Below are 23,913 nucleotides of genomic sequence, written 5' to 3' on the forward strand. Positions count from 1 at the left end.
ACAGGTGCTGGTCAGAGCCATAACACGCAGTAGTGGAGAAGGCAGAGAAGAGAGGACACGACGTGGAACAAGTGGGAGGGAAAAAACCAACACAGGGCTAGACAGAACGTTTTCTCTTTCGCTTCCCCCTCCTAGTGCTGCTGTACGGCTCCGCAGCATGTCGTGAGGTTACCTGTTCCCCACCTCCTTCCTGCTTCGGCTCAAACACCGAGGAAAGAGCCACAGACAGATGAGAAATCCCACGAGCAAGGACAGGACTGCTTAGCAAGTTTATACGCACACACACACCAACTATATGTATCCCACGTAACCGTTACATCAGTACAAAAAAAAAATAATCTTGACGTTTAACTATTAAAAATAAAGCCCCACCTCCAGATTGTACAAAACCTGTTAAAAGAAGGAAGAAATCTCTTGTATGCAGCAAGTCTGGGACCCGGACAGACGTCAGGAGCACTTCCAGACACACACAGCCAGGCTGCCACCAAAGAACATGTACAGCAGATTCTTCACCTCATGAGTGATCTCAAAGCCAAAGCCTTCCCCAATCACCACATGCCAGGAGGACCCAAATTTCTTGTCCATCATCTCTTTGATCATCTTGGCAGCGCTCTGGAGAATGTTAAGGAGGAGAGTGTAGGGTGAGACAGAGCAAGCAGTGAGTTTTTATGCAAACATCCCCCTAGTCATCTTCTCTCTTTAATAGACTGCTCAAGCCATGGGCAACAGGTACAGCAGCTGCACTGCAGGAACCAGGAGCTCCCCAGAGCTGCGCTCAAGGGTAAAACAGGTCTCTCTGCTTTCAGCAGCCTTCAACACAGCAGCTAGGAGAAATTAAAGTTGAACTGCATCTAGCAATCACTTCTCTTATTCACAGTCTGAAGCAAGAGTTCTGGTTTAGATGCTGATGGAGCTATGCTGGGTGCAGCGAGTGTGAGAGGAGATTCAGGTCACTAAGCTGCAGCTATTTTTACAGGAGTCCATTTTTTTTTTTCCAGCTAATTACCAAAACACTGAAACTAGGCTGACTTTTAAAAGGCTCTCTTCTTCCAGATCACACCCTGCTTGATCTAAAAAAGGAGAGAGGAAGATTTTGCAGTGACATGTGGTGTTATCATGCAGGATGGGACAGAAGCAATCTCTGGCTTCATAGCTTTGCCTTGCTCCAACACAACACTGCTCCAGCAACAAGCAGTCTGTGCCCTGCCCATGGAGCCACGTGTGTTCTCCTCTTTGGCTCTCAAAGCTAAGGGCAACCTTTCCAAAAACCATAACTTCTGCATCACCCCTCATTTATATGGTCTCAGTAATTTCATTCAAGAGGCTGAAAGCCAAGAGGGAAGACTTAACAGACTGTACTTGAAGGTTCGAAGACTTTCACATACTCATCCCCAAAACAAGAGTCTCTTCCCCACTCTGGTGGGGATGACCTTGCTCCACACTGAAGAACAGATGGGAAGGGCCTGTCTCCACAGAGCTCTGAACCAAGCCCTCAGGACACAGGGCATTTTATGAACAGAGTGGAAGCATGTTGCAGGCAAGGCAGGATGAGGAAGGAGGTAAGGTTTGGGATGCAGCATCGCTACTAATCTCTGCTTCCTGCAAGAACGCAAAGGGCTATTATAGATCTTGCTGACAAAGGGAACTGAATTTGAGATTTAGCCAAGCTCTTTGCTGCCTTCTATGCTTGCTCTCTGCAGAAAGAGAGTCACAGGATGTCAGGAACTGACTCCACTCTGCCCACACCCTTAGCCCTGCTCCTGCAGGTTCTCTGAGCTGCAGCAACTGAAGGCTGGCCATTTTGGGATTTGGCTAGTACCTCGTTGTTGGTAGCATATTTCTCACACGCCGTGACACACAGCTCCATGGCCTCTACACGCATCTCCTCCGGCATGTCTGTATGCTGGCAAGAGCAAACAAACAAGAAGAACTAAGCAGAAAAATAAGAGCTAGACACAAGACAACAGTAAGGAACCCTTACTTTTGCACAGGCTATAGTGGGAGCCTAGACTGCTGGGCATGGGCAAAAGGCAGCTAGTCCCTGTGATTTTTAACGCTTGCTTCAAGGTGGGGGGCATCACCAGCAACATGGGCTTGTCCGTACACCAAGAATTTCCAGTGTTTCAGAGAAGGGTAAATATGAAAACAGCTTATTGCATTACAAGTGATCCATTCGTTCCTTTGTCCCAGCCAATGCAGAATTCTTCTCTACCTAACATTAAGACTAGCACTAAGTAAGCACAGCTTAAAGGAGGAGATAAATACATTTGTCAGTTTTTCTGTTCTAAGATTAAGGGAAAGTATGTTAATACTGCTCAACCACAGTCCTTAATTATTGCTATAAGCATAACCGAGAATTCTAAATTACACAGCCTTTTCTTCCTCTTCTGCTATCTGGCTGGCTAACAAGACCTTTTACTTCAGCTCCCATAGGAAAAAAAGCAAGCTGCATCCAGAACACAGGAAAGGACTCCAAAGGCAGCATCTTCATTCTGTTAGACATAGATCACTTTGTCCCAGGCTTCCCCTGGCTGATGGGGGAACAATGATGATAATAAATTTCCCTGACAGAGGTCAGGGACAGGGAGAAACCAGCAGTGACAACCAGGACCCCTCCACAGGACCACCAGTACACACATTCTCACAGCAACAACTCTGTGGGAGAAATGCTAGTTTAGAAGGTTGCTAAGAACAAAGGTAGAATTTTATATCTGTAGCACTGGTAAATACATAATCCAGCCCTCTTCTTACCCTAATCAGTGGAAAGCTGTGAAGTCTTTTATAGTCAGCCTCCTCTTTTTTCCCCTCCCCGGTGTCTGCCATGGTCCTTCCACAGTGACCCCGGGAAGGGGCGGAGGGGCTGTGTGGAGTTCAGCAAGGTGCTGCAGCACAAACAGCCGAGAGGAACACGGCTCTGTGAACACGGGCAGAGCAGCTTCAGCAGAAGGGGAAATGGCTCACAGGACACTGCTTGAACAAAAACAAACACAGGAAAGAGAAAGAAAGTTTTGAATTAAAATGCAAGGCCAATAAAACCGTTATGAGAATATTGTCCCATCTCAGTTGCTTGCTATTTCTCAGTACCATCTTTACACACCACACACTTAGAGTGTTATCTTACAGACTATTAATGCAAACAAATCCAAAAAATGTATCCCTTTCCACAAATGAGGCTTCAAGAGCACAGCACTTCCCAGAAGCACCAATTGAGCTTGAGGGAAGAGCCAAGTGAGTGTACAGCCTTTGACAAGGGAGGAGAGAACAATGCATCAGCCACTATATCTATTGATTAATTCCAAAAGGATTTTCCCAGGACACTATTATCCATGAGGGTTTCAAACTGCGCATGACAAGCAAAGGGTAAGAGTATTTTAGGAACAGGATCAATGTACGTGTCTGGACGGAAATGTTTAATGGGAACATCTTGGTCTGGTTTGTGCACTTGCTCCTCACATCCCCAAGCATTTGTCAGCTGGGGAGGACCATACGGGAAAACACTGGACCATGCCTGTGGGCATAATTAACCAACTAGCTTCTGGGACAATGCAGAGGCACAGCACTGTCTGACTGGCAGATTCAGAACATTTCACCGTCATCTTCCCTCTGGTTCTCTCACCCAGAACAAAGCACCTTCCTTTCCTACCCAGAGGAAGCAAGGGTGACCCCATATTAAAGGGAAAACAAAAAAAACCCCACAGTGTCAGGCAACACCACACAGGCCAAGCATTTATGCCAAGTGTGTAGAGCTGCTGGCTAAAGCACCAAAGCTAACTGACTACAAGCTCTCACACAAAGGACCGTGGGACCTTTAGATGTCCCCATCACAACCTCCACAGGACAGAACAGCCACTTGGCTGGCACCAGCCTCCCACAACGGGGCAAACCCCGGGACCCACTTTCAATACCCAGCTTTTAACAGAGACGTGCCCGGGGCCACAGACCGAGGCAGGTCGCCGGGGGCTGCCCCGCGGGCCGGCGGCGGTTTCCCCGGGGAGGAGCAGCCGACGGGCGGCTGCACCGGTTAAAAGACAGGACAGGGAAGCGGCCTGGGGGCAGCCCGCCAGCCGTGTGTCCGGAAAAGCACGCCACAGCCCCGGCGGCGGGAGGGGGAGCAGCCGGGATCGGAGCCACCGGGGCAGGGGGGCCCCTCCGCGCCCGGCGCAGCACCACCCAGGCGTGCGGGGTGGCAGCAGAACACGGTCCGAGCAGGCCTCACACCCGAAGCAGCCCACTCACGCCGACCCGCCGCCCTCAGCCCCATGAGACGGGAAGGGAGGAGGGGAGAACTCGGCAAGCGGCCTCAGACGCGGCAGGGGCAAGGGGACGAAGGGGCTCCGGGCACAGCCTCACCTCCACCGCCGCCGCGGCCCGCACCACCGCCCCAGCGCCGGTTGCTAAGGAAGAGCAGTGCTTGTCGTAGCAACCGGCGCAGGAAGTCCCACCTACCTCGCCGTCCATTGGCTGTGAGCACGCCGCCCGGCGCGTCTGATTGGTGGTCTGCCTTGCCGGCTACCGCGCGGGGGCTTGTGGGCGGTGGCGGGGGGCTCGTTTTGCGTTGACTTCCACTGCGGTTCGGTGTCCCCGCGAGGGTGGCGGCGCTCGCGGCTCGCTGCCCCTGCCAGGAGGGAGCGGGGGGAGCGCCTGGGGCCGGGGAGGGGCCGGGGAGGGGCCGGGGAGGGGCCGGCAGCACCGCGGAGGGGCCTCGTTAAACACCCCTGCCGTGGAAAGACCCGCGGAAAAGCTCGCGGCCGCGGTCCTGCGTGGCCGCAGGAGACACAGCTGCCCTGTGAGTGCCAGGCCCGGCCCTGTGCGCTTCCCCTCCGTGGGACGGCTCCGGGGCTGGCTCAGGAGCTGCTGGGAGGGGAAGGCCGTCTCCCGGCAGCCAGGAGGAGCCGTGTCTCCGCTGGCCTGAGCTTGGAAAAGGGGCTTCCATGAGGCTCCCGGCCTTCCCATCCTTTCCATATGAAGGTTTCTGGGTGGGTTTCGGCTAGGCAGGCTTCAGCAACAGGCTCGGAGCCGCACGCACAGCCAAGCTGCCTGGTATCTGGAGACTTAATATTCTTCTGACTTAAAACCCCTTTGAGGCCTAGTTCTACCTTTCGGCTTAAACAGCAAGGATATTGCTCCAGTATGGAGCAATTTTGACAGGCTGAGAGAGTTGGGGTTGTTCAGCCTGGAGAAGAGAAGGCTCTGAGGAGACCTTATAGCGGCCTTCCAGTACCTAAAGGGGGCCTACAGAAAGGATGGGGAGGGACTCTTTATCAGCGAGTGTAGTGATAGGATGAGGGGTAACGGCTTCAGACTGAAAGAGGGAGATTTAGATTGGATATTAGGATGAAATTCTTTACTGTGAGGGTGGTGAGGCACTGGAACAGGTTGCCCAGGGAGGTTGTGGATGCCCCAACCATGGAAGTGTTCAAGGCCAGGCTGGATGGGGCTTTGAGCAGCCTGGTCCAGTGGGAGGTGTCCCTGCCCATGGCAGGGGGGCTGGAACTAGATGATCTTTAAGGTCCCACCCAACCCGAACCATTCTGTGAATATGGGACAATTCAGGGATTTTTAATGTGTTTTCATTGAATGGGAGAGGCAACCACTCATGTTTGCATGTTGATGCAACTGGAAAGGAGAAAATGACCCCGGGAGGGGGGGGATAGGTCATGGTTTTGCAAGCAGCTCCTGTAACACTAACCTCCATCCTCATGGATGGAGGCCCATCGGCCCCTTCCCACCCTCCGTGTCCTTTATGTCTGTAATGTCTGTTTGCTTTGAGGTTTTTCTTGTCTCTCAGCTCTCTAGGAAACCTGCGTTGTCTCTGCATCTTGCTAGCCAAACACTGATTGCGTCTAAATCAGGGCTTGAACAGTTTCCTGGAGGTCTAGGATTGTATTTGTCTGAAATAAATACAGGTGGAGAAGCAGCAAGCTCCAGGATAATATCGAGGGGAAAGACTTCTGTGCAAAGCCCCGGCTGCTGGGCGTCATGCCTGGGTTTACATCAGGGCCCATCCTTGTCCAGGGTCAGACCTTCTGTGCGGTCTTCTGGCTGGCGTGTATTTGAAGCATCCTCATTGCTGGCTGTCTGCTGAAAGACGAGTTGCTTTCTAGCTGTCTGAGAAGGAAAAGAGTGGGGGAGGAACAAGCTGGGCACTCTTCTGCCCCTGCCAGCTTGTGAAGAAGTCTTCATCCCTCACCATATTCTCCTATAGCTGTAGGGAGGACATCTTGTTGCCTCTTTCGCTGGTGTAGCAATGAATCAGACCTCCTGGTTGTCATTTGCCTGACAAAGCAGTGGTGGAAGCGGTGGAGCCGTCTCTGGGCTCAGAAAGAATGTTGCAGCGATCATTTGTCTTTCCCTTTGCCTTCGCTGCCGCTGGTGACAGGAATGAAGCACTGCCTCCTGTCCCCCTCGTCCTCCTGCCGCTCTTACCTCCTGCGCCGATTCCTTCTCCTTCCTCCTTTCAGCAAGCATCAGTCTCTTCCAACAACGCAGGCACGGAGCTAAAATTGTCAAGAGACAGATAAAAGCTGGGAGATCATGCTTTTTTTTTTTTTTCAGGGGAGATAATTAGGAGTAGAACCTCTGTGAGGAAGAAGGTCTTTCCATCATCATTACTTTATCTCCAGGCAGCTACTCTAATCTCTCTGGGGACACAGCACTTTCAAGCATCGTATTCTTGCTGTGGTTTTTTTAGTGCTTGAATCCCTATGTAGTTCACCCACTTTTGCTACTAAGCCGCAAGTCAGCGCGAGCTGGTGTGTTTGTGTGCGTATGCCTCTGTTCACGTGTGTGGGGGGGGAGCACGCATGCATGTGCGATTCTGGGTTCAATTAAATGTGCTTTGGTTTTGATCAATGTGTCCCCAGGGAGTGTTTCCCTCGGGAAATGCTGGGACTGGTTGTAAGGATTATTCACCGGCAGCTCCTAGGTGAAAAGCTAAGGAAAAATGGCCAAACCCCTAACTGCAGAGGGCTCAAAGTTAGGAATGCTATATTTTTTTGTGATTGTGGTGGGTGATACAGCGGGGCTACAAGGTTGAAATGCCTCCTGAGGAAGGAGAGCATCCCGCTGGCCTGTCCTCATCTGCCATGGCTTAGCAGAATGCAGGCAGCTTCATTTCTTGGCCCTTGGGCACAGGGTTTCCTGCAAGCTGCCTCTCTACAACATCACAAGCCAGTCAAAACCTTGTTGGGTCCCTTAGCTGCTAGCCCAAAAGGCAGATATGCAGCTGGCTTCACGTCACCTGGTCTTCAGTGTCTATACTGAGTGATGAGGAGCCCATCTGTAGGTGAAGGCAAGTCCAGAGCAAGGGTCCGATTCGCCCCTCCGGATCTGTGAGGAAACACAATAGTTACTCTGCTCTGGCTGGTCTTTTCTTATTCACCACTAATTGCAGGTGGAAACTCTTTCAGCCCTTTGCCTTCGGCAGACATGGTGAAATGCATTAAAACAAAGAAGTGCCATTTGCCATCTGATATTAAATTGTGTTGTACTCGTTAGCTGAGAAACAGAAATGTAACTGCTGGCTGCAAAATACATATATGTATAGTATATGTCTATATACACCACCCCTTGCATTCTTTTAGCCGTCTCCATCGCTGATGGAAGGAGGATGGACGCAGGCTGACTCCTCGGCAGGCAGAGGGGATCCGCAGACTCTCTCTGGCCAAGTTTTGGGCCCCCCACCCCACATCATCCCCACGGGCAGCAGGTTGGAGATAGCTGTCCTGCCTGTCGGCCGCAGCCCAGGGACTGGGCACTGCTCCACACCGCCTTGGGTGGTACCGGAGGACCTTCGGCTGGGGACGTGGGGCATGCTGAGGTCTGTCCTGCAGCTGCTCTGGGGTGGGTTAAGATGGTTGTGGCTCTCTGGAGGCAGGAGGATTGCTCAGGAGGCCCCATGGGAATGTTGAAGCTGCATTTTGCTGGGATCAGAGCCCCACCACGTTGCATTGAGCTGAGGGAAGGCAGAGACGGGGATGCTGGTGTGTGGGAACGTGTGGCAGCTGAAAGCAGCCAAGCCCTCTGCTCCGGAGGAGAGAGGAACCTGCTTTGGACAGCTAGATCCCCATGTCTGCTGGGCAAGGCAGTGCCCCACGCATGATCGCTTAGCTGCTACCTCAGGTAATGGTGCTGCTGCAGTGCCAGCAGCCATGCGGGGGCCGTTCCTGTGCCAGATGCTCTGGAAGCATGGCACGTTCCCCGTGCAAACACCGCACGAGCCTTAATGAGCCTGCCTGGCTCCGGGAGGGAGCGGAAGAGGCTCCTGGCAGGATGGAGAGGTGCGGGGAGGCAATTAAGGCAGTCTCCCATTGCTAGGGCAGCACTGGTAACGGGGGTTCGGAAGTGTCACCTCCCCAGGGATGAAGAACAGGCTGTGTTGACCTGTTTCGGGGGGACTGGGAGGTTGACATGCGGCAGAACTGCAACCTGCGAGCCCTAAGCTGAGGCTGTGGCTGTCGGGGAGCACAGGAGTTCCCCAAAGCCCCCCCTGAGGCATGTCCCCAGGGAGGCAGAGCCTGCACCGCTGGCAGTGCCCTCTGGAAAGCTGGGTAAGGGCTGGAGGAGTTTGGGAATTGCAGTGTTTTCTTCTCAAACCCTATAATTAATAGCTGTCAGGCCTGAAGGTTTCCAGTTGCCCTGTTTGACCTGGTCTTCTTGTTCACTGCAGGACCAAGCCCTTTTTGGCAGGGGTTGTTTGAGTCTGGCTAAGCCCTTGGCGCATGGGAAGCCCTGCAGCAGCAAGTCTCACGGATTAGGAGGGGAAATAGCAGCCCCTTTCTGCCCCTCGAAATGTGTTAACAACCCCTCGGTGGGGGAATAGAGGAGAGCATACAGATGGTCTTCATTGCATCCGTCCGTCTGTCTGTCCCACCATCTCCTCTTATGCCACCCCCCGGTGAACCACCGTAGCCCAACAGTGCCTCTGCTCTGCCCACATCTTGGGTTTCCTCCATTTCTTTCCCTCTTTTATTTTTTCCCCCTCCCATCTTAGGTATCTGGACACAGCACAGTGTCCCAGCTGAGTGCACCTACCCCAACCGCAAAAACTTCTCTGCACCCTTGTTAAAAATTTCCTTCTTTAACCTCCCCTAAAGGGTGACTTTGTTGTTCTTTGTCTCTTCTGCATGCGGCATGTTGTTTTCCAACCGGCTGCCCTTAGAGAGAAGCGGGGCTTCTCCTGAGTGCTCTTGGTTAATTTAGAAGCAAGCAATATGTGTAAGTCATTGTAATTACTCCTTCCAGCCAGCAACGCCATTGATTTGTTGTCTCCTCCACCTTTTAAGCCCTGTCGCAGGTTTGCAGCTCTTGCAAGGCTCGGCTTACCAAAAACAAATGGGCCTTTCTTGCTCTCCTCCTCCCCAGACGGGTGAGAAGCAGCCGCTGCTTCCTGCAGAGAGTCAGGGCAGGATGGAAATCAAATATTTATTCCTACTCTTGATTTTCTGTCTCCCAACCAGTTTCTAATCTCCCCGTAATGCCTTCGGTTCCTGAAGAGCATTATACAGATTTTGCTGTAAGCTTTTAAAATGTCTGGATAAATTATATCAAATTTTCCTGCGTCCTCCCTGGTCTGCCCAACTGGCTGTGACCCTCTGGGCGGAGAGGAGGTTGCCCTGCAGAAGCCATGCCACCGGGCTCCCCCCATTCTTCCATCCCAGAAGTGACAGATCTGTGTGTCCCAGGGACATGGCTGGGGTTGGGATTGCGACAGCATAGTCTGGCGGGGAGGCGGAGGGCAGCACCCAAGTCCCTGCCCAAGCATCTCCTGGTCTCCCTTTGGTTCTGCTTTTCTGAGGGAGAGAGCTCACACAGATTTTGGCGTGGGCTGGGTTTCCGGGCTCCGGAGGAACAGGTTTTGTACCAACACCCTACACCAGTGGCCAGGCTGTTTCCATCCTCGTTCATCCTCCTGCAGGTCTTCTGCCTTGGCCGGCAGCCCCAAAAGTGCTCTAGTAGGGCTCCTGCAGTTTAAATAGGAGGGTCTTCTGGACCAGTTCCCCCCTTATTTCACCTCTTCCTAAGTTTGTGACCCCAGCGATGGTTTTGGACGTTTCCTGCTCCGACAGTTGCTGTCCTTCCTAATTCTGCTGCTGTTATTTGGGCATGCAAGCAGAGGTCACCTGTTGAACATCCTCCTCTTGGTGATGTGGGGGTCAGCCTCCAGCTCAACAAAGCCCTTGAGTGTATGCTCCAGCTGACATATGTACTCGGAGCTATTTTTTTCTTCAAAAAAACCCTCAACTTTGAGGAGATGTGCTGAAGGTGAGAGCCCCAGACTTTGCTTTATGGCATTAAATACCCCACAGAAGGAGAAGTGGGAGCCGGAGGGGGTGGTTCTGGCTCAGTGAGGAGACCCCACTGGCAGACCAGCAATGGCAAGGCCCTGGGGAAAAGTGAGTCTCTGGTTTCCCCAAATATCGGTGAGGTTGTGCCTTTCCTGGGAGGGATGGGACCCACCAAGGGGCAACAGCATCATGCATGCCTGGCCGTGGGTTGCTCTAGAATAGGTGGCTCCAAGAGCCATGCCGAGGGCAAACCAGCTCGTGCCTAGCTAGGTCAGGAACTCATTACTAGTACTTAATTAGATTTATACCCCATGTGAGCTCCTCACCATCATGGTCTGACCTGGAGGCCGTGATTTCCCACTGGTTTCTGCTTCCCAGTAGTGGGGATGGGATTTCCTCCTCCATGGAGTGGTGCTTCCCCCCAGCAGCAGCTGTGCTGCTCCATGACAGGGTAGATGAAGGGTGTCCAAACTGTGACACGTCCCCCCCTCCCAAGGCAACGATACCCAGGTGCTCACGATAATATTTCTGTAATGCAGCTGCGGGCCCCAGGGATGCAGCTGTCTCCTTCCAGGGATGCCACCCTGAGCATCCTGGCAAAGGACACCTCGGCTGGGGCCGGCTCGTCCCCTCCATCCCCGCACGGAGCTCGCGCCCCCGTGGGAGGCTCGAACAGAAAACATCACGTTTATTGTCCACAATCAGCTTTACAAAAGAAACGTCCCAACACAGGCGCGCGTCAGGGGCCCCTTTCACAAACGTGCATTAGAGAAAGCGCGCGAGCGAGCGAGGAAGAGGAGGCAGCTCGTCGGGGTGCACGAAGGTCACAGTGTTTCCCACTTGGCACGAGGGCTGTCCCCCAGCCCCACCATGTCCCCCTGGTGGGCTGAGCTGCCCTGTCACCAGCGGGGACCCTGGGGGGAAGGTGATGCTGGGTGGTGGGACTGTCCCCTCTGCCCGCTTCGCCTCCCCCAGGCTGGGGGACAGCCATCGCCAAAAGCGCAAAGTGGGACTTGGGGTAGGAGGGAGCATTGGAAGCTGGACACCGCATTGAGCAACCATGAGACCCCCGAAATAACCCTCCCACCCCTCCCAGACACACACACACTCACACTCATGTATCAAGACGTCAGTGACTACGCGGCGTGGAAACGGCGTATTCTCAGGCACTCCACGGGGAAAATACCAGCCCACCCCACCACCCTCCCCAGTTTCAAGGCCGGCGGCAGCCCCGTCCCTGGCCAGGGGCAGCTCAAAGCAGGGGACCCAGGCAGAGGTGAGGGCAGCAACCCCATTCCATACCCAAAAGGCCGGGAGGTGGATGCCAGGGCTCCTCTGGCCACCATCATCCTCTCTCTCATTTTTTTTCCTTGTTCTTGTTCCCTTTGATGGCAGAGCTGTGCTCCCTCCTCCTCCTTGGCCAGGGCTGGGAGAGATGCTTTGCCCCTTTCTCCCCATTCCCTCGATGGCCGACCGATCCCCCCAAAATGGGGGATTTCCGCTCTGCTTCCCTGTGCCTCGAAAACTGGACTCCTCTCGGGCAGCCCTGCTTGAACAGGCAGTGGAGGCAGGGGAAGGGGCATGGAGGGGGGAGCGCTGCCCCAGTGACCCTCTGACATTCCTTCCTTCCGGGGGCCATGCTTGAAAACCCCGGGTGGCAGGAGAAGAGGGGATGGGGCCGGAAGGGAAGATGCTCCTGGCCGAGCCTTTGGGCTCATTTGGAGTATGGGCTCACAAAACCAGATAGCGGGGCGCTAGGAATAAATAAGGAAAGGGGATATGCTCGAAGGACGCCCGCACACTGGCATCCCACCGAGGCCGGACCACGCTTGGGGTGGATGGAGGTCATCTTTCCACTCCCTGTTGGGGCTGACAAGGCAGGGACCTTCGCCGTACCAGAGACACCTGCGGGTACGGTGAGGTCCTCCTGAAACAGAACCGGGGCAAGGCGAGACCCGGGGGCAGACATGCCGGGAGGGGGCACAAGCCACGCTGCTGGCATGGGGGCAAGAGGGAGGCCACCAGGGCTGCCCCCCTCCCTCCCAGAATGCCAGCATGGGGGACTCAAGCACTGCCCCGGCAAGGCTTGGTGGTCTGGGAGGGGAGAAAGGGGCTCCCTGCTTCGGGGCTGCCACCGGGCTCCTTGGCGCTGGGGAGGGGGCAAGGGGCCGCTCATGCCTTCCTCCCTTCCTCGCAGGCGGTGAAGCCCCCCTTGCTGGCACCCCCAAAGACTTCCACCGCCTGGTCGTCCCACTGGATCACATTGCCTTGAAGGTGGGAAGTGCAGTTGGCCAAGCCCAGGATCTCCGCTGGTGCCAGCATGTGGTCCCACACGCTGAACTGCGCCAGCTCCCCCACGAAGGCTTGTGTGGCATCAAAGCGGCCGCCCAGCGTGTCCTGGGGAAGAGCGGGAGAGGTGATGGGACAGGGATGGGGACAGGAGAAGGGACACATATCCAATGGGCAGGGCGTAGAGGGAGAAGAGGTGGAAGCAGAATAAGATGCCCGATGGCAAGGAGAGGAGGGGACAGATGTGTGGGGGAGATGCAAGAAGACAAGGTGTGGACCAAATCGGGGAGAGAGGGAAGACAAGAAGACAATGAGCACACATGGCCCACCCAGAGGTCAGATGAGCGGGCAGGAGAGCCCCTCACCCCAACTGCCAACACACCCTGCATGCACCGCCCCTCGCCCCATTTGGGGGCTGTCCCCCCCACCACCTTCGCACCGGAGCGATGCGAACCAGCAGCCCTCGGTGTCAGGCTGGCACCTACCTGCTCCTGGCCCAGGATGATGACGCCCTGGGGCTTGATGGCATGCCAGGAGGCCAGGTTCTCTCCAGCACCCCGCTGCTCACCATCCTGGTATGCCGACCACTTGCCGTCCCGGGTGGTCCATGCCACGCAGACATGGTGCCAGGCCTTGTCCTTCAGGCTCAGCGGCAGCTGGGCAACCTTCACAAGAAGAGCAAGAGCCTGGTGCTTGGTAGGACTTCCGGGGCACCCCAGTGTCCCCCCAGCCCCTCAGAGAGCAAGTGGTGCACCCCCATGATGGCGGCACCCCAAATTCTACAGACATCTGGTTGTGCTGCTTCTCCGTCTCAAAAGCCACCCCACTGAGCCATCCTCCCCATCCTCCTCATCCTCCTGCCTCCACCCTCCACCCCAGGCCCCTTCCTCCCAGCTCCTCCACCCCAGCATCCCCAGGAGCATCAGTTCCCAGGAGGCTTGAAGAAAGGGAGATGAGGGCAGGGGCTTCCCTCCCGCCATCCCCCTGGCTGGACTGACCTTGTCATTGATGAGCAGTTCCAGGGGGTTGGTGCCCCACTCCAGCAGCACGATCTCGTTGGCTTGGCTTGGGACGGAGTAAGAGAAAGGGGTGCCAAGCCCCGCCAGGGCCTTGGACTTCAGCCACAAGCAAATGGTGAAGGCATAGAGCTCCGGCAGGCTCTTCTTCATACGGGCATACATGTAGTTGTTCTGCACCGGGATGGTCACCTTGAAAGCATCAGGAGGGCTGTAGCCTGGCGGCCCTATGTGTCAAGGATGAGGAGGAGTGAGGAGGGTCAGAACCCATCATTGGGATGAGGGTGGCTTGTTCCAGGACCCTGACATGCCACCTCCATCCCCGTCGGGCAGGACTCACCGTGCTCCAGCTCTGTCACCCGGTTCTGGAGGGAGTTCAGCTCCTTCTCGATGTTGTGCTGCTGCTGGCTGCGGTCGGTGCTGGCGGCCTGGCGTTCCTTCTGCAGGGTCAGGATCTTGGAGAGGAGCTGCTCCTCCAGCTGCTCCATCTTGGTGTGGAGGGCGTCGCGGGTGAGTGCCGGGGCGGTGGGCGCCGAGCCGTTGGTGCGGGCTGGCAGCTCCTGCTGCACTCGGGAGGGGTAAGGAGGGAGAAAAGAGAAAACTCAGCACGGTGTCACTGCGAAAGGTTAAATAAGGACATGCCCAGCCTGCACCACCATGGGAAGTGCTGGGAGCACAACCCCGCATCCGCAGCAGGGTCTTCTCCAAGAGCCTCCGGCTGACTTTGTACCTCCCTTCCCAGAGCCCCCGTTGAGTTTATTCCTGCAAAACAAAGCTTGGCTGCTCTTACTGACTTTCTGCCACTTCAGAGACAGAGCAAAGACAGGAGGCAGGGGTGCTCCGGTCATCCCTTGGCTCTGCTCCTGCGGGCAGCCTCCCAGGAGGAGGAGACAACACGGGAAGGAGCGCAGAGCTCCCCTTCCCTGACGCACGTGAGGCTGCTTCGCCATGGCCAGCACATTAACATCACATAACGGGGCTGTAATCCTCTTAGCCCAGCTCAGCCGGTGTGCGGGGGTGCGTGCACACGTGCCAGGTCGGGCAGGTAGCTCATCGCAAGCGTAAGCCAGCCTCTCCTGGGCCATCGGGATGCCACAGAGAAGTGGGGCCAGTGGCAGATCCTCCAATCCTCAAGACGTGACCCATCACTTGAGGATATCAAGCACATCTTGTCCCATCAGGGTTAAAACCCAGGCCAAAACTCTTCCCTTGGCTGATCTGAAACCCGATGCCTGGCAAAGATGCTCCCAACTGCTACTGCACCCTCCAAAGACCCCAGATCCCACCTCGTTGGGAGACCCCCATCTCGTCTGGAAGAAAACCAGGATAGAAGGGAGAAGGTGGCCCTTTGCCGTGCTCCTGGTGTTTCTCAATAAATAGCAGCCCTCTCCCTTCCCTATGCCCTTGGGGTCTTAGGCTCTCTGCCGTGGTCTTGGAAAGATGGTGACCCCCTTCTTCACACTGCCAGACCTCCCTGAAGGTGCAGGAGTGGCTGTGGTGACCTTTGGTCTGTCAGAGGCCAAAGCAGGAGCCACCATGGCTGCTCTGGCACTGAGAGGGGTCTGCATGGCTGACATTCACAAGGCTTGTGCTGGTGGGACATGGGGTGATGCCATCCCTACTGACTTGGGCAGGCCCCCTCCGGCCTTGGAGCTGGCCCAGAGGAGGTCACCACTCTCATGTGTGGTTGTGGCTTGCAGCTTTTTCTTCTTCCCTATATCCCGCTTTTCCAGGATGGACAGGACTTGATGATCGCACACACAAAGATGCCAAGTGGGGAGGATGTCACCCCCAATCTTTGCTATCCCTCATGAACAACAGAGGGGAGGGGAAGGCCGGAGGAAAGCCAAGTCTGGCTGGGCAGGAAGCAACCTTGGCGGACGGGAACAGCAGGGAGAAGGTAGCAGGGAGAGCGGGGTGAGAAGATGAGGTTGGCATGAGCACAAATGGCCCCGCACCAGGCAGGAACACACTCAGGCTGCAAATGAGAGGGCGGCTGCGATGCTCCAAGGTCTTGAAAAGCCTCCAGTGGGTTTTGCCGGGACAAAACCACAGGTTTTGCAAGGAAAAACAACGCAGAGAACCAAAACCAAAGTGAGAAAAGAGAGGCTGTGCAGGGGACATCTGCCAGCCCTGACCAAACGCCAGCTCTCGCTGCCGGCTTGCTCCGGTGGCACTGGGGATGCTCTCAGAGAGCAAAACCTCTCTGGGAAGGGAAAAGCGCCAGCAAAGGGCATCCTACCTTTGGTGTCTGTAAAACAGGGAGGGATTTGGCAACAGGGAGGGGACTTTAGCTCTTTTTTGTGGGGGGCGTCCTGCGGACTTGCCAGCGCAGGCAACTGGGAAGCAGGGGAGGGATGGAGGGAGGGAAGGAAAGGTGAGCGGAAAGGTTAATTCCAATCCTCCCGGCAGGGATAATTCCCACCCGGAGCTGCCCGCGCTCATATCCAAGTGGAGCTGGCTGTGTTGGTGGGGGGCAGCGCAGGTGGGATGGGGGTCGCCTTCGCCTCTTTGTTCGCATCCCACGGGCTCCGAGAGCTTTTCTCATCCCTTCGGGCCGCCCGGCTGCGGCGGAGGCTGGCGCGATCCTGTCTGCCACACGCTTTGATTGCTCGAGCTGCGGGTTTGGAGCCTACGTCCCTGCTTTCATGCACGGCTCCATCTGTTAATGACGAAAAAAGAAAAGGCTGGGAGCTTTTGTCACTCTCGCTAGCCCCCGATAGCCTGCCCTACATTATTCAGTAGTGACTGAGCGCTTTTATTTTTTTCCTCCTCCTTCCTCCTGCTTTTCTCCCTGTTGCTATTTTCTTCCCTCTGTAACTTTTTTCCCCTATGGCTTTTTAATTTCTCTGGCTTCGGAGCATCTCCTCCCGATGCTCCCCTCCGCACGCGCGCGTGCACACACACACTCACGCTGCCTCTCCCTTTTTGCTCAGTTCCTTCCCCCTTCCTGAGTTTTTCCCCCTCCATCTCACTCTCCAGCTCTCCCCGGCCCCTCCAGCCCGGCAGCCGGGGCATCGACAGCCGGACACGCTGCCGGCCCCATGATCCTTATGGCAAGGGATGCAGACGGCACCCTCATTGGGCAGAGTTTAGAGGCCACCTCGTCATCCCAGGAGCAGACACCATCCCCACCTTTGCAGCCAGCCCACGGCTGGACAGGAGACTGGATCTCCTCATCCCACCCTCCGCAGCTGGGATGTGCCGGGTGATCCCCCCCCTGGCACCCTGGTGCCGAGCTGGGCTGCATCCCTCAACTGTCCTCCGCATCCCCGAGCTGTCGCGCAAGCATCTTTCTCCCAAATCAAATTATTTGCGAAATTAATAATGCTGGCTGTGCAGCTGTTATCTACCGGTGACCTTTGGGGAGGGGAGAGAGGGGGGGAAGCGCCTTCTCCCCGGCTGCTCGGCAGGCGGCCGGCATCCCATCTGCCGCCGTGCGCAGGCAGCAGGGGAGTGGGCAGCGGGTGCGGGGGAGGCTCGTTCGACGCTTTTTGGCCACCGGAGCCAGCAAAAAAGATTGAAAGATGCCAGGTAATATTAATCACGTTAAATGTCAGCGGCTGGCGGGGGGGCAGGGAGGGGAAGGTTGTTGGGGGGGGGGGCCGGGGCAACCACGTCGGGCGTGTGCTCGCGCAGGCTGTAGCCCTTGGTCGACGAATTCACTTTGATTTATGTAAGGAGATCAGAGCCTCATTTACTAATGCACTGGCAAATCTGGGCCCCGCTCGGTCACCGGCACACAAATGCCCACCTTAGCTGCTGGGACGGGGCGGGCAGGACCACGGGATGATGCCCATGGGACGATGCTCCCGGCACATCCCAGGGATCATGATGCTGAGATGGGTGAGCGCACACAGCAGCCCCATTCCCTTCCTCGGACTCATGAATGCCCCCAGCCTGTCCTCAGCTCCTCCGTGGCCACCACTGCCACGGGATGCTCACTGCTGCAGGATGGCACACCCGCTGCAAGGGAGTTTTTTGGACCCTGACACCTTTTTGGACCCTTTTGGACCCAGGCAGGAGCTCAGGGGTCATTAAATTCCAGGAAGGGCTGCCCGGGGTGGGGGGGTGAGCAGGGATGCATTGGCCTTTCCCTCCTCCTCACAAGAGAAGAGCTCGCTGCTGATTCCTGTCCCCCTCAAACCTCACTCGTGGCCCGGGGCTGTCACAATTTGGAGGTCTCCATCCCTGCTCTGCCAGAGACAGAGGCAGGAGGGAGGCAGCCGGCTCAATCCCATTTCCATGCCCTTACCCGTGGGTTTCCTGCCAGCAGCCGGGTCACCGACCACAACGGCACGGCCAGGCCGGCATGGCCGCGTGCCGGCTGATAAGCAAACAGGCTATTACGGCTCTACCAAGGCTGGGTCCCCTGTAGGGCCCATTGCTCTGTCCCCCCTCCCCATCGGCTCCCCTCCAAGGGACAATGGGGTCAAGGAGGGCATCTGCACCCCAGCACAGCCCAGGGGGGCGCTGAGGCAATTCCCTCCCCACTCTGAAACCGCTCCGTTTCCATTTGCAGCAGTAATTAAAAGCATGGAAAAGGAGCACCTGGGCCCCCCGGCTCTGCGTGCCAAGATGCGCCTGAGCTTATGGACGTGAGCACGTGCGGAGAGTGATGGGGGATGGATGGATCCCTTGAAAACAGGAGGAAAAAAGCTCATCCAGGCTGCTGCGCACAAGGAAAGGACGAGCGATGCCTGGGGGGGAGGGTTAGGAGGAGGTGAGGGAAGATGTCCTCACGTGAACGCTGTGCTGGCACTCGCCTGTCCCTGCTGAAATGGCGGGGGGCAAAGAGCAAGCCCGGGGTGGGGGGAACCCTGCTGCTGCGCCGCCAAAATTAAGAATCAAATGACTTAATAGGTTCTGGGCGCATCAATAAATCTTGTTATGCCTTACAGACGGGGACGAGAGCGCCCAGATTAGATCAGCAGTCTTCCGCCAGCCCCCTCCCTGCAATTCCGGCTCCAGAGCCTCCAGCAGTAATCCCTGCCGGCAAACCCACCGGGAGATGCCCTGGGATGCAGCCTTCCCAGGGGGGCCCGTGGCATTTTATGTCATCCCTCTCCCGAGACTAAACCACCCCAGGCTTCAACAGCGTTTCCTCTCCTTCTCTCCCTCACGTCGGGTTTTGTGGAGCCTCCGGCACGCTGGCGGCCATCCCAGGACTGTCCCCATCCAGGTCACCTCTTGGGGTGACCACCACCTCCCTTTAGGAGGGAGTGAGGGTGCCCCCCATGCCATGGGGTGCCCAGGCATGTTCCTGGGCCAATGGATGGAGAGGCGCAGGCAACCCACCGTCGTGTTTTGGGGTGTCTGCTCATATACTAGGGGGGGGGCAAAGGCAGGCTGGGGAGGGGGGCCACAAGCAACCATCACTGCATGGCCGAGGTGCGACCCCAGGGCTCGGCTGGCTGGGCTGTGACCAGGCTGTGGCTGTCACCGGGCTGGCACAGGCAGCGTGTTAGGGCGGGCCGGAGCCAGGGCAGCCACAGTCCATCCCACCTCCACCACACTGCCCTGTCTCCCAACCCGCGGGGTGCTGTATCTCCCCTGCACAGCACCCTTGGGACCCTCGGGTCCCCAGCAGGGCGAAAAGGAACATTTTTGACAACGCGATGCTTGTCTTCCCCATCACTATGTGTGTGTGAGCCTCGACCCGGCATCACTTCAGGCTCCCCAGGGACACGCGAGAGCCTGTTCCAGCCCTTGTGAGCTTCACCCCCCTCCACCCCAAACCTCCTGCGGTCACCAGGAACCCCAGGAGAGGGGCCAGGGTGGCTCACGGGTGACACAGCTCCTCGGAGAAGGGGGACAGTGTGACCAGAGAGCTGCTAAATTCCCGATGCTCCCCGAGGTTCAAACTGACGTGCTGGTCACCGTCCCACCGTGCAGCCCCTGGTCCTCGTGCACACACAGGGGGGAGTGTGTCTGTCTGTCTGCGTGTGTGCACACAAGGGCTTATCATTTTGGGTTTTTTCCGCATTTATTTCTGGGTGAGCGCATCTGCTGCCTGCACGTGCATTTCTTAGCTCGGTTGTGATCCCTGCGTGTGGGGAATCTGTGTGTTGGGGGCTGCAGGGGGGTTTTCGGGGTGGCTCCATCCCTCCCTTTGGCTGCATCGGGCTGCGGGCATCGTGCTCCGCCGGGCTGTGTCCCCCCCGTCTCCCCGCACACACCTGGCGTGCCTCTGTGTTTGTTTCCGTGTTCTCACACGCGCGTGTGCATTGCCCTGGCAGCTCACAGGTGCTTCCTCCCGTCTCCGGCTCTTTCCCTTCACACGTGCACCTGTTTATTTGCCTTTCCCCGTCTTTCTATCCCTGTTCGCATCTCCAGCCATTACGATAACCCTCTCTCCCAGTCTCGTTTCTCGGCCTGTGACCTTAATGGCTCTGGATTTCCCACCCGTGGGCTGCTGCTACTGCGCCCACATGGCTGCAGCGAGGGGGGCAGAAGGGTGAAACTGGGGTGAGGGACCTCACGGTGTGCTGCCTGACCCCCCTCCCAGCTCCGCGCTCTGGGAAGGAGTAGAGAGGGCAACAACAGGGAACCAAACGGGAAGATAAGGAGGTTGAGGACTCACAGGAAGCTCCTTGCAGGCGGCTCTGGCCCCCGGCAGACCTGAGAGGACAACACAACCCCCAGAAAAGCTGGGATATCTGGAGCAAACCCCCCCAGGGAAACCAGACAACTCCCCTCCAGCAGCTCTTGTGTGCCTAAACCGCTGCCCTGGCCGTTTTCTGCAAATTCTGCCAAGGTCTGTGCAACAGCTGAGCCCGCATCAGCCCCAATAAATCCACACACACGTGCGCCCTGTGATGGGCCCCATCCCAGGTGTCACCACAGAGCCTTTGGTGCCGCTGGCTTGTGGCCGGGCCAGGGCTCAGCCCACCGGGCACACGCTGCACGGATGCTACAGAATGGGGACTGAGGGTCCACCTCCCCAGTGCCAACAGCCTGATGCTGCAGTGATGGGCACAGCAAGCCCATCACTGTCCCCTTCTCTACAGCTCCAACAAACTGCACGGAGAAGGGGGCTGTGGTCGCGGCAGACAGCACCACACTTTACTTTGTGAGATGTCCTGTTCGTAACGCAACGGGATCACATGCATTTACCTTTCTGTCAAAGGGCAGGATCCCTTTTTTACCCCGAGGAGCTGCCAACCTGCTGCCCTTGCTCCAGCAGAGGCCTTGGTGGGTGCTCCGGGGCGAGTGAGATGCCCTACCTGGGTGCAGGCTGGGGGGGAAGCAGGGCAGCCCCGGCCCCCTGGGACCACCCTGCTGTGGAGGGAAGAGTGGGGGGGCTGAGGGCGAGCCCCTGGGCTGAGACCTTGGGGAAGAGAGGGGCGAGGACAACCTTCCTGAAGCCTCATGACGGGAATGAGCCAGTTTGGGGTGCAGGTGGCAGCAGGCCTGGGGAATGAATGGTGTGTGCGGACCATCCCCCCCGCCAGGAGCATCCTACCCCCGACCCCGGGAGCATCCCCCTCCCCGACCCCCCGGGGAGCATCCCTCGCACCTCTATCCGGTCGATGCGGTCCTGGAGGGCGCGGACGGCCTCCTCCAGCTCCCGCACGGCGGGCGGCTCGGCTGGGGGGTGGCCCATGGTGCCGGGGCGCGGGGCGGCGCGGAGCCCGGCGGCGGGGGGAGCGGCGGCGGCGGGGTTTCTCAGACCGCCTTCGCAGCGGCTGAGCTTGCCGGTGAGCTCCCGGATGGTCTCCTGGTCCATGCGGATCCGCTCCTTCTGCTCCAGCGCCGTGCGGCGCAGCTGGGCCGCCGCGCTCCGCAGCGCCAGCAGCTCCTCGGGGCCGGGGCCGGGGCCGGTGGCGGGGCCGGTGCCGGTGCCGGTGGCCGGGCACTCGGCGCTCAGCGGCGTGCAGACGAAGCGGCTGAAGATGGGGGGAGGCGGCCCCCCCGGCAGGCGCGGCCCGGCGCTGGCCAGAGCCTCGGCGGGGCCGTGGAGGGCCCCCAGCCCCTTGTCGGCGGCGGGCAGGAGGGCGGCGGCGGCCGAGTCATTGTCGGCGGCGGGGGCGGCGGGAGCGGCGGAGCCGGCCGGGTGGACGCTGGCGATGATGCAGATGATGGCCCCCAGGAAAGCCAGCATGCCCGCCGCCAGCAGCACCGCCAGAAACTTCAGGGTGGCAGCGGCGTGGGGGGCCCGAGCCCGCGGACGGCGAGAAAACAAAGCGGGAGGGGATGGAGGGATGGATGGAGGGATGGACGGAGGGATGGACGGAGGGATGGATGCAGGGGGTGGAGGGACGGGACGGAGGCAGCCGGCAGGGAAGGACGGTACCGGCAGCAGCACCGGCGTCCCGGCGCGCCGCGCCGCGCTTATATCTGCCGGGCGGCGCCGCCCGCACCGCACCGCACCGCCCCCGCCACCTTCCCCCCCCCGGCCCCGGCTCGGCCGTGCAGCCCCGCCCGGCCCGGCCCCTCTTAGGGACACCCCCCCGCTTCCCTCCCGGAGCGTCCCTCCCCGGGCTGCAAGTGCGAGGGGCCCAGGCGGTGGGAGGTGAGCGGGCGAGGGGCGCCGGGGATGGGGAGGAGCGGACGGGGAGGAGGGGACGGTACCCCAAAAGCACCCCGGGGGCACCTGGGGACGGGGGCAGCCTGGGCTTCGGCTCGCTGGAAGCAGCCCTGCGGGAGCCACCAGCGAGGGGATGCTCCTCTGGGACAGCTCAAGGGAGGATTTTCCCCTGCGAGATGCTTAAACTGGAAGTAAAGGGCCCCTCATTACCCCGAGGGTCGACACCTCGCAGTCAGGCATCCCCTGGGAGGGTTTTTTGGGATGCTGGCAGGCCTTTCCCTCCTTGCCTTTATCCTAAAAATTAAACCTTCCAGCTCTTGGAAAGTGCCTCCCCCGGGAGGGCGGCTGTCCTGCTCCCCCACACCAGATGCAACGGTGGCAGAGCAGCCACAGGATGCCTCACCCCCTGCCCTGCTCGCCCGTGACATCCGTTTGGGAAATAAATACCTACATTTAATCTTCCCCTGCCATCGCTTTATCCTAAACCACTCGTAAAGAAGACACTTCAGGCACTGTTCAGGGCCAGGCTGGATGGGGCTTTGAGCAACCTGGTCTAGGGGGAGGTGTCCCTGCCCATGGTGGGGGGTTGGAATTAGATGATCTTTAAGGTCCCTTCCAACCCAAACTGTTCTATGGTTCTATGATTCACCTGCTTTCTCCTTGCTCCGACAGCGCGCTTGCCCGTCCCACACAAGCCGTGCCGTGCCCTCTCCCACCCCAGGCACACCAGGGCCTCAGCTACCCGGCCCAGCTGAGCTGAGAGGAGCAGCGGAGGGAAAGGAAACAAAATCAATTTTAAGCTCTGCTCAGCAAAGGCAGGAAATCCTTCCTAGCAGCATGTGGCAGCGTGTGTGTTTAACACAGCTCCAGCGATGGATATGAAACACCAGTAAAGATCACATCTTCTGCCCCCCAGGCAGGTTTGAGTGGGTAGTAAGGAAGCCAGAGCTATGAAAGCTCCTCAAATTCGGCTTTGTGACAGCAGGGAATGGGATGCTGCTGGCGGGGCACAGTCACCCTCTGTCCCCACAGAGTGCATGGCACCCCAGCCCCCCAAAATCCTCACCCTGGAGGCAGCAAGAGGCCTGCCCGGCTCTCTGTGCTGGGAGGCTGTGGGCAGGAGGGAAGGAAGTGGTCGGATGGCGCAGTTTAAGGAAGAAGGAGAGATGAAGGAAACTGTGAGGTGGAAAAGCAGAGATGGGCGTGGAGAGAAGTGAGAAGGTAGATGTGGAGAAACCTGGTGACAGGCACCTGTCCTCAGCGGTGAGGCCGGCGAGCGTTGCAGGCAGATGAGAGCTCAGAGCGCTGGGACGAGCGGGCGCTGGTGCGGGATGCAAAGAAAATGGAAACCAGCGCCCTGCAAACACAAAGGGCGGCCACCGGCCTCCCACTGCCCCTTCCTAGCGGTGGCAGGGAATTGCATGCCCCTGTGTCACCCCCTGCCTGCAGCGTGCCCACCCCTGGCAGCGGCTGGGCAGGAGTCGATGTGAAACGAACCCATGTGGGTGCTGGACCAGCCCACCCCACCCCACGACGTGCACATTGGGGTGGGAAGGGGGTCCTTTACCTGCACACCCCGTGAAAAAGATGCCATACACCTCTACGAGGCTTTTTGGCTCCCAGGCTGGGAGACATGATGCTGTGCTGGGGACTTTGCACTGGCCCGGCCATCCAGATTTTATTGCCGAGGGCTGCAGGATCCTGGTGGCAATGTCGATCCCTCCGTTTGACGCCACTGTAGCATTGAGTGGGGGCGGGTGAGCCCCTCACACCAGCCCCGACCCACTCGCCC

General features: G+C 57.9%; 2 protein-coding genes across 3 annotated transcripts; both read right to left on the reverse strand.

The window, feature by feature from the left end:
* Nucleotides 1-256: 256 nt before the first annotated feature.
* Nucleotides 257-4,414, reverse strand: DNAL4 (dynein axonemal light chain 4). Of its 2 annotated transcripts, none has more exons than XM_054188336.1 (4): nucleotides 4,351-4,414; nucleotides 2,752-2,970; nucleotides 1,820-1,903; nucleotides 257-612 (listed from the first exon to the last, which is right to left on the reverse strand). In XM_054188336.1, exons 2-4 carry the CDS (start codon nucleotides 2,821-2,823, stop codon nucleotides 448-450), a joined length of 321 nt encoding a protein of 106 aa, XP_054044311.1. In that variant the 5' UTR covers nucleotides 2,824-2,970; nucleotides 4,351-4,414; the 3' UTR covers nucleotides 257-447. The 2 variants fall into 2 exon arrangements, with proteins under 2 accessions (XP_054044311.1, XP_054044310.1); XM_054188335.1 differs by having other exon boundaries at nucleotides 2,752-2,967; nucleotides 4,351-4,412.
* Nucleotides 4,415-11,527: 7,113 nt separating this feature from the next.
* Nucleotides 11,528-21,695, reverse strand: NPTXR (neuronal pentraxin receptor). The gene is made up of 5 exons (XM_054219004.1): nucleotides 21,111-21,695; nucleotides 13,932-14,154; nucleotides 13,574-13,818; nucleotides 13,061-13,240; nucleotides 11,528-12,683 (listed from the first exon to the last, which is right to left on the reverse strand). Exons 1-5 carry the CDS (start codon nucleotides 21,693-21,695, stop codon nucleotides 12,459-12,461), a joined length of 1,458 nt encoding a protein of 485 aa, XP_054074979.1. The 3' UTR covers nucleotides 11,528-12,458.
* Between the last annotated feature and the right edge of the window lie 2,218 nt (nucleotides 21,696-23,913).

This window comes from Rissa tridactyla, chromosome 1, assembly GCF_028500815.1.
Source record: "Rissa tridactyla isolate bRisTri1 chromosome 1, bRisTri1.patW.cur.20221130, whole genome shotgun sequence".
Lineage (NCBI taxonomy): Eukaryota > Metazoa > Chordata > Aves > Charadriiformes > Laridae > Rissa > Rissa tridactyla.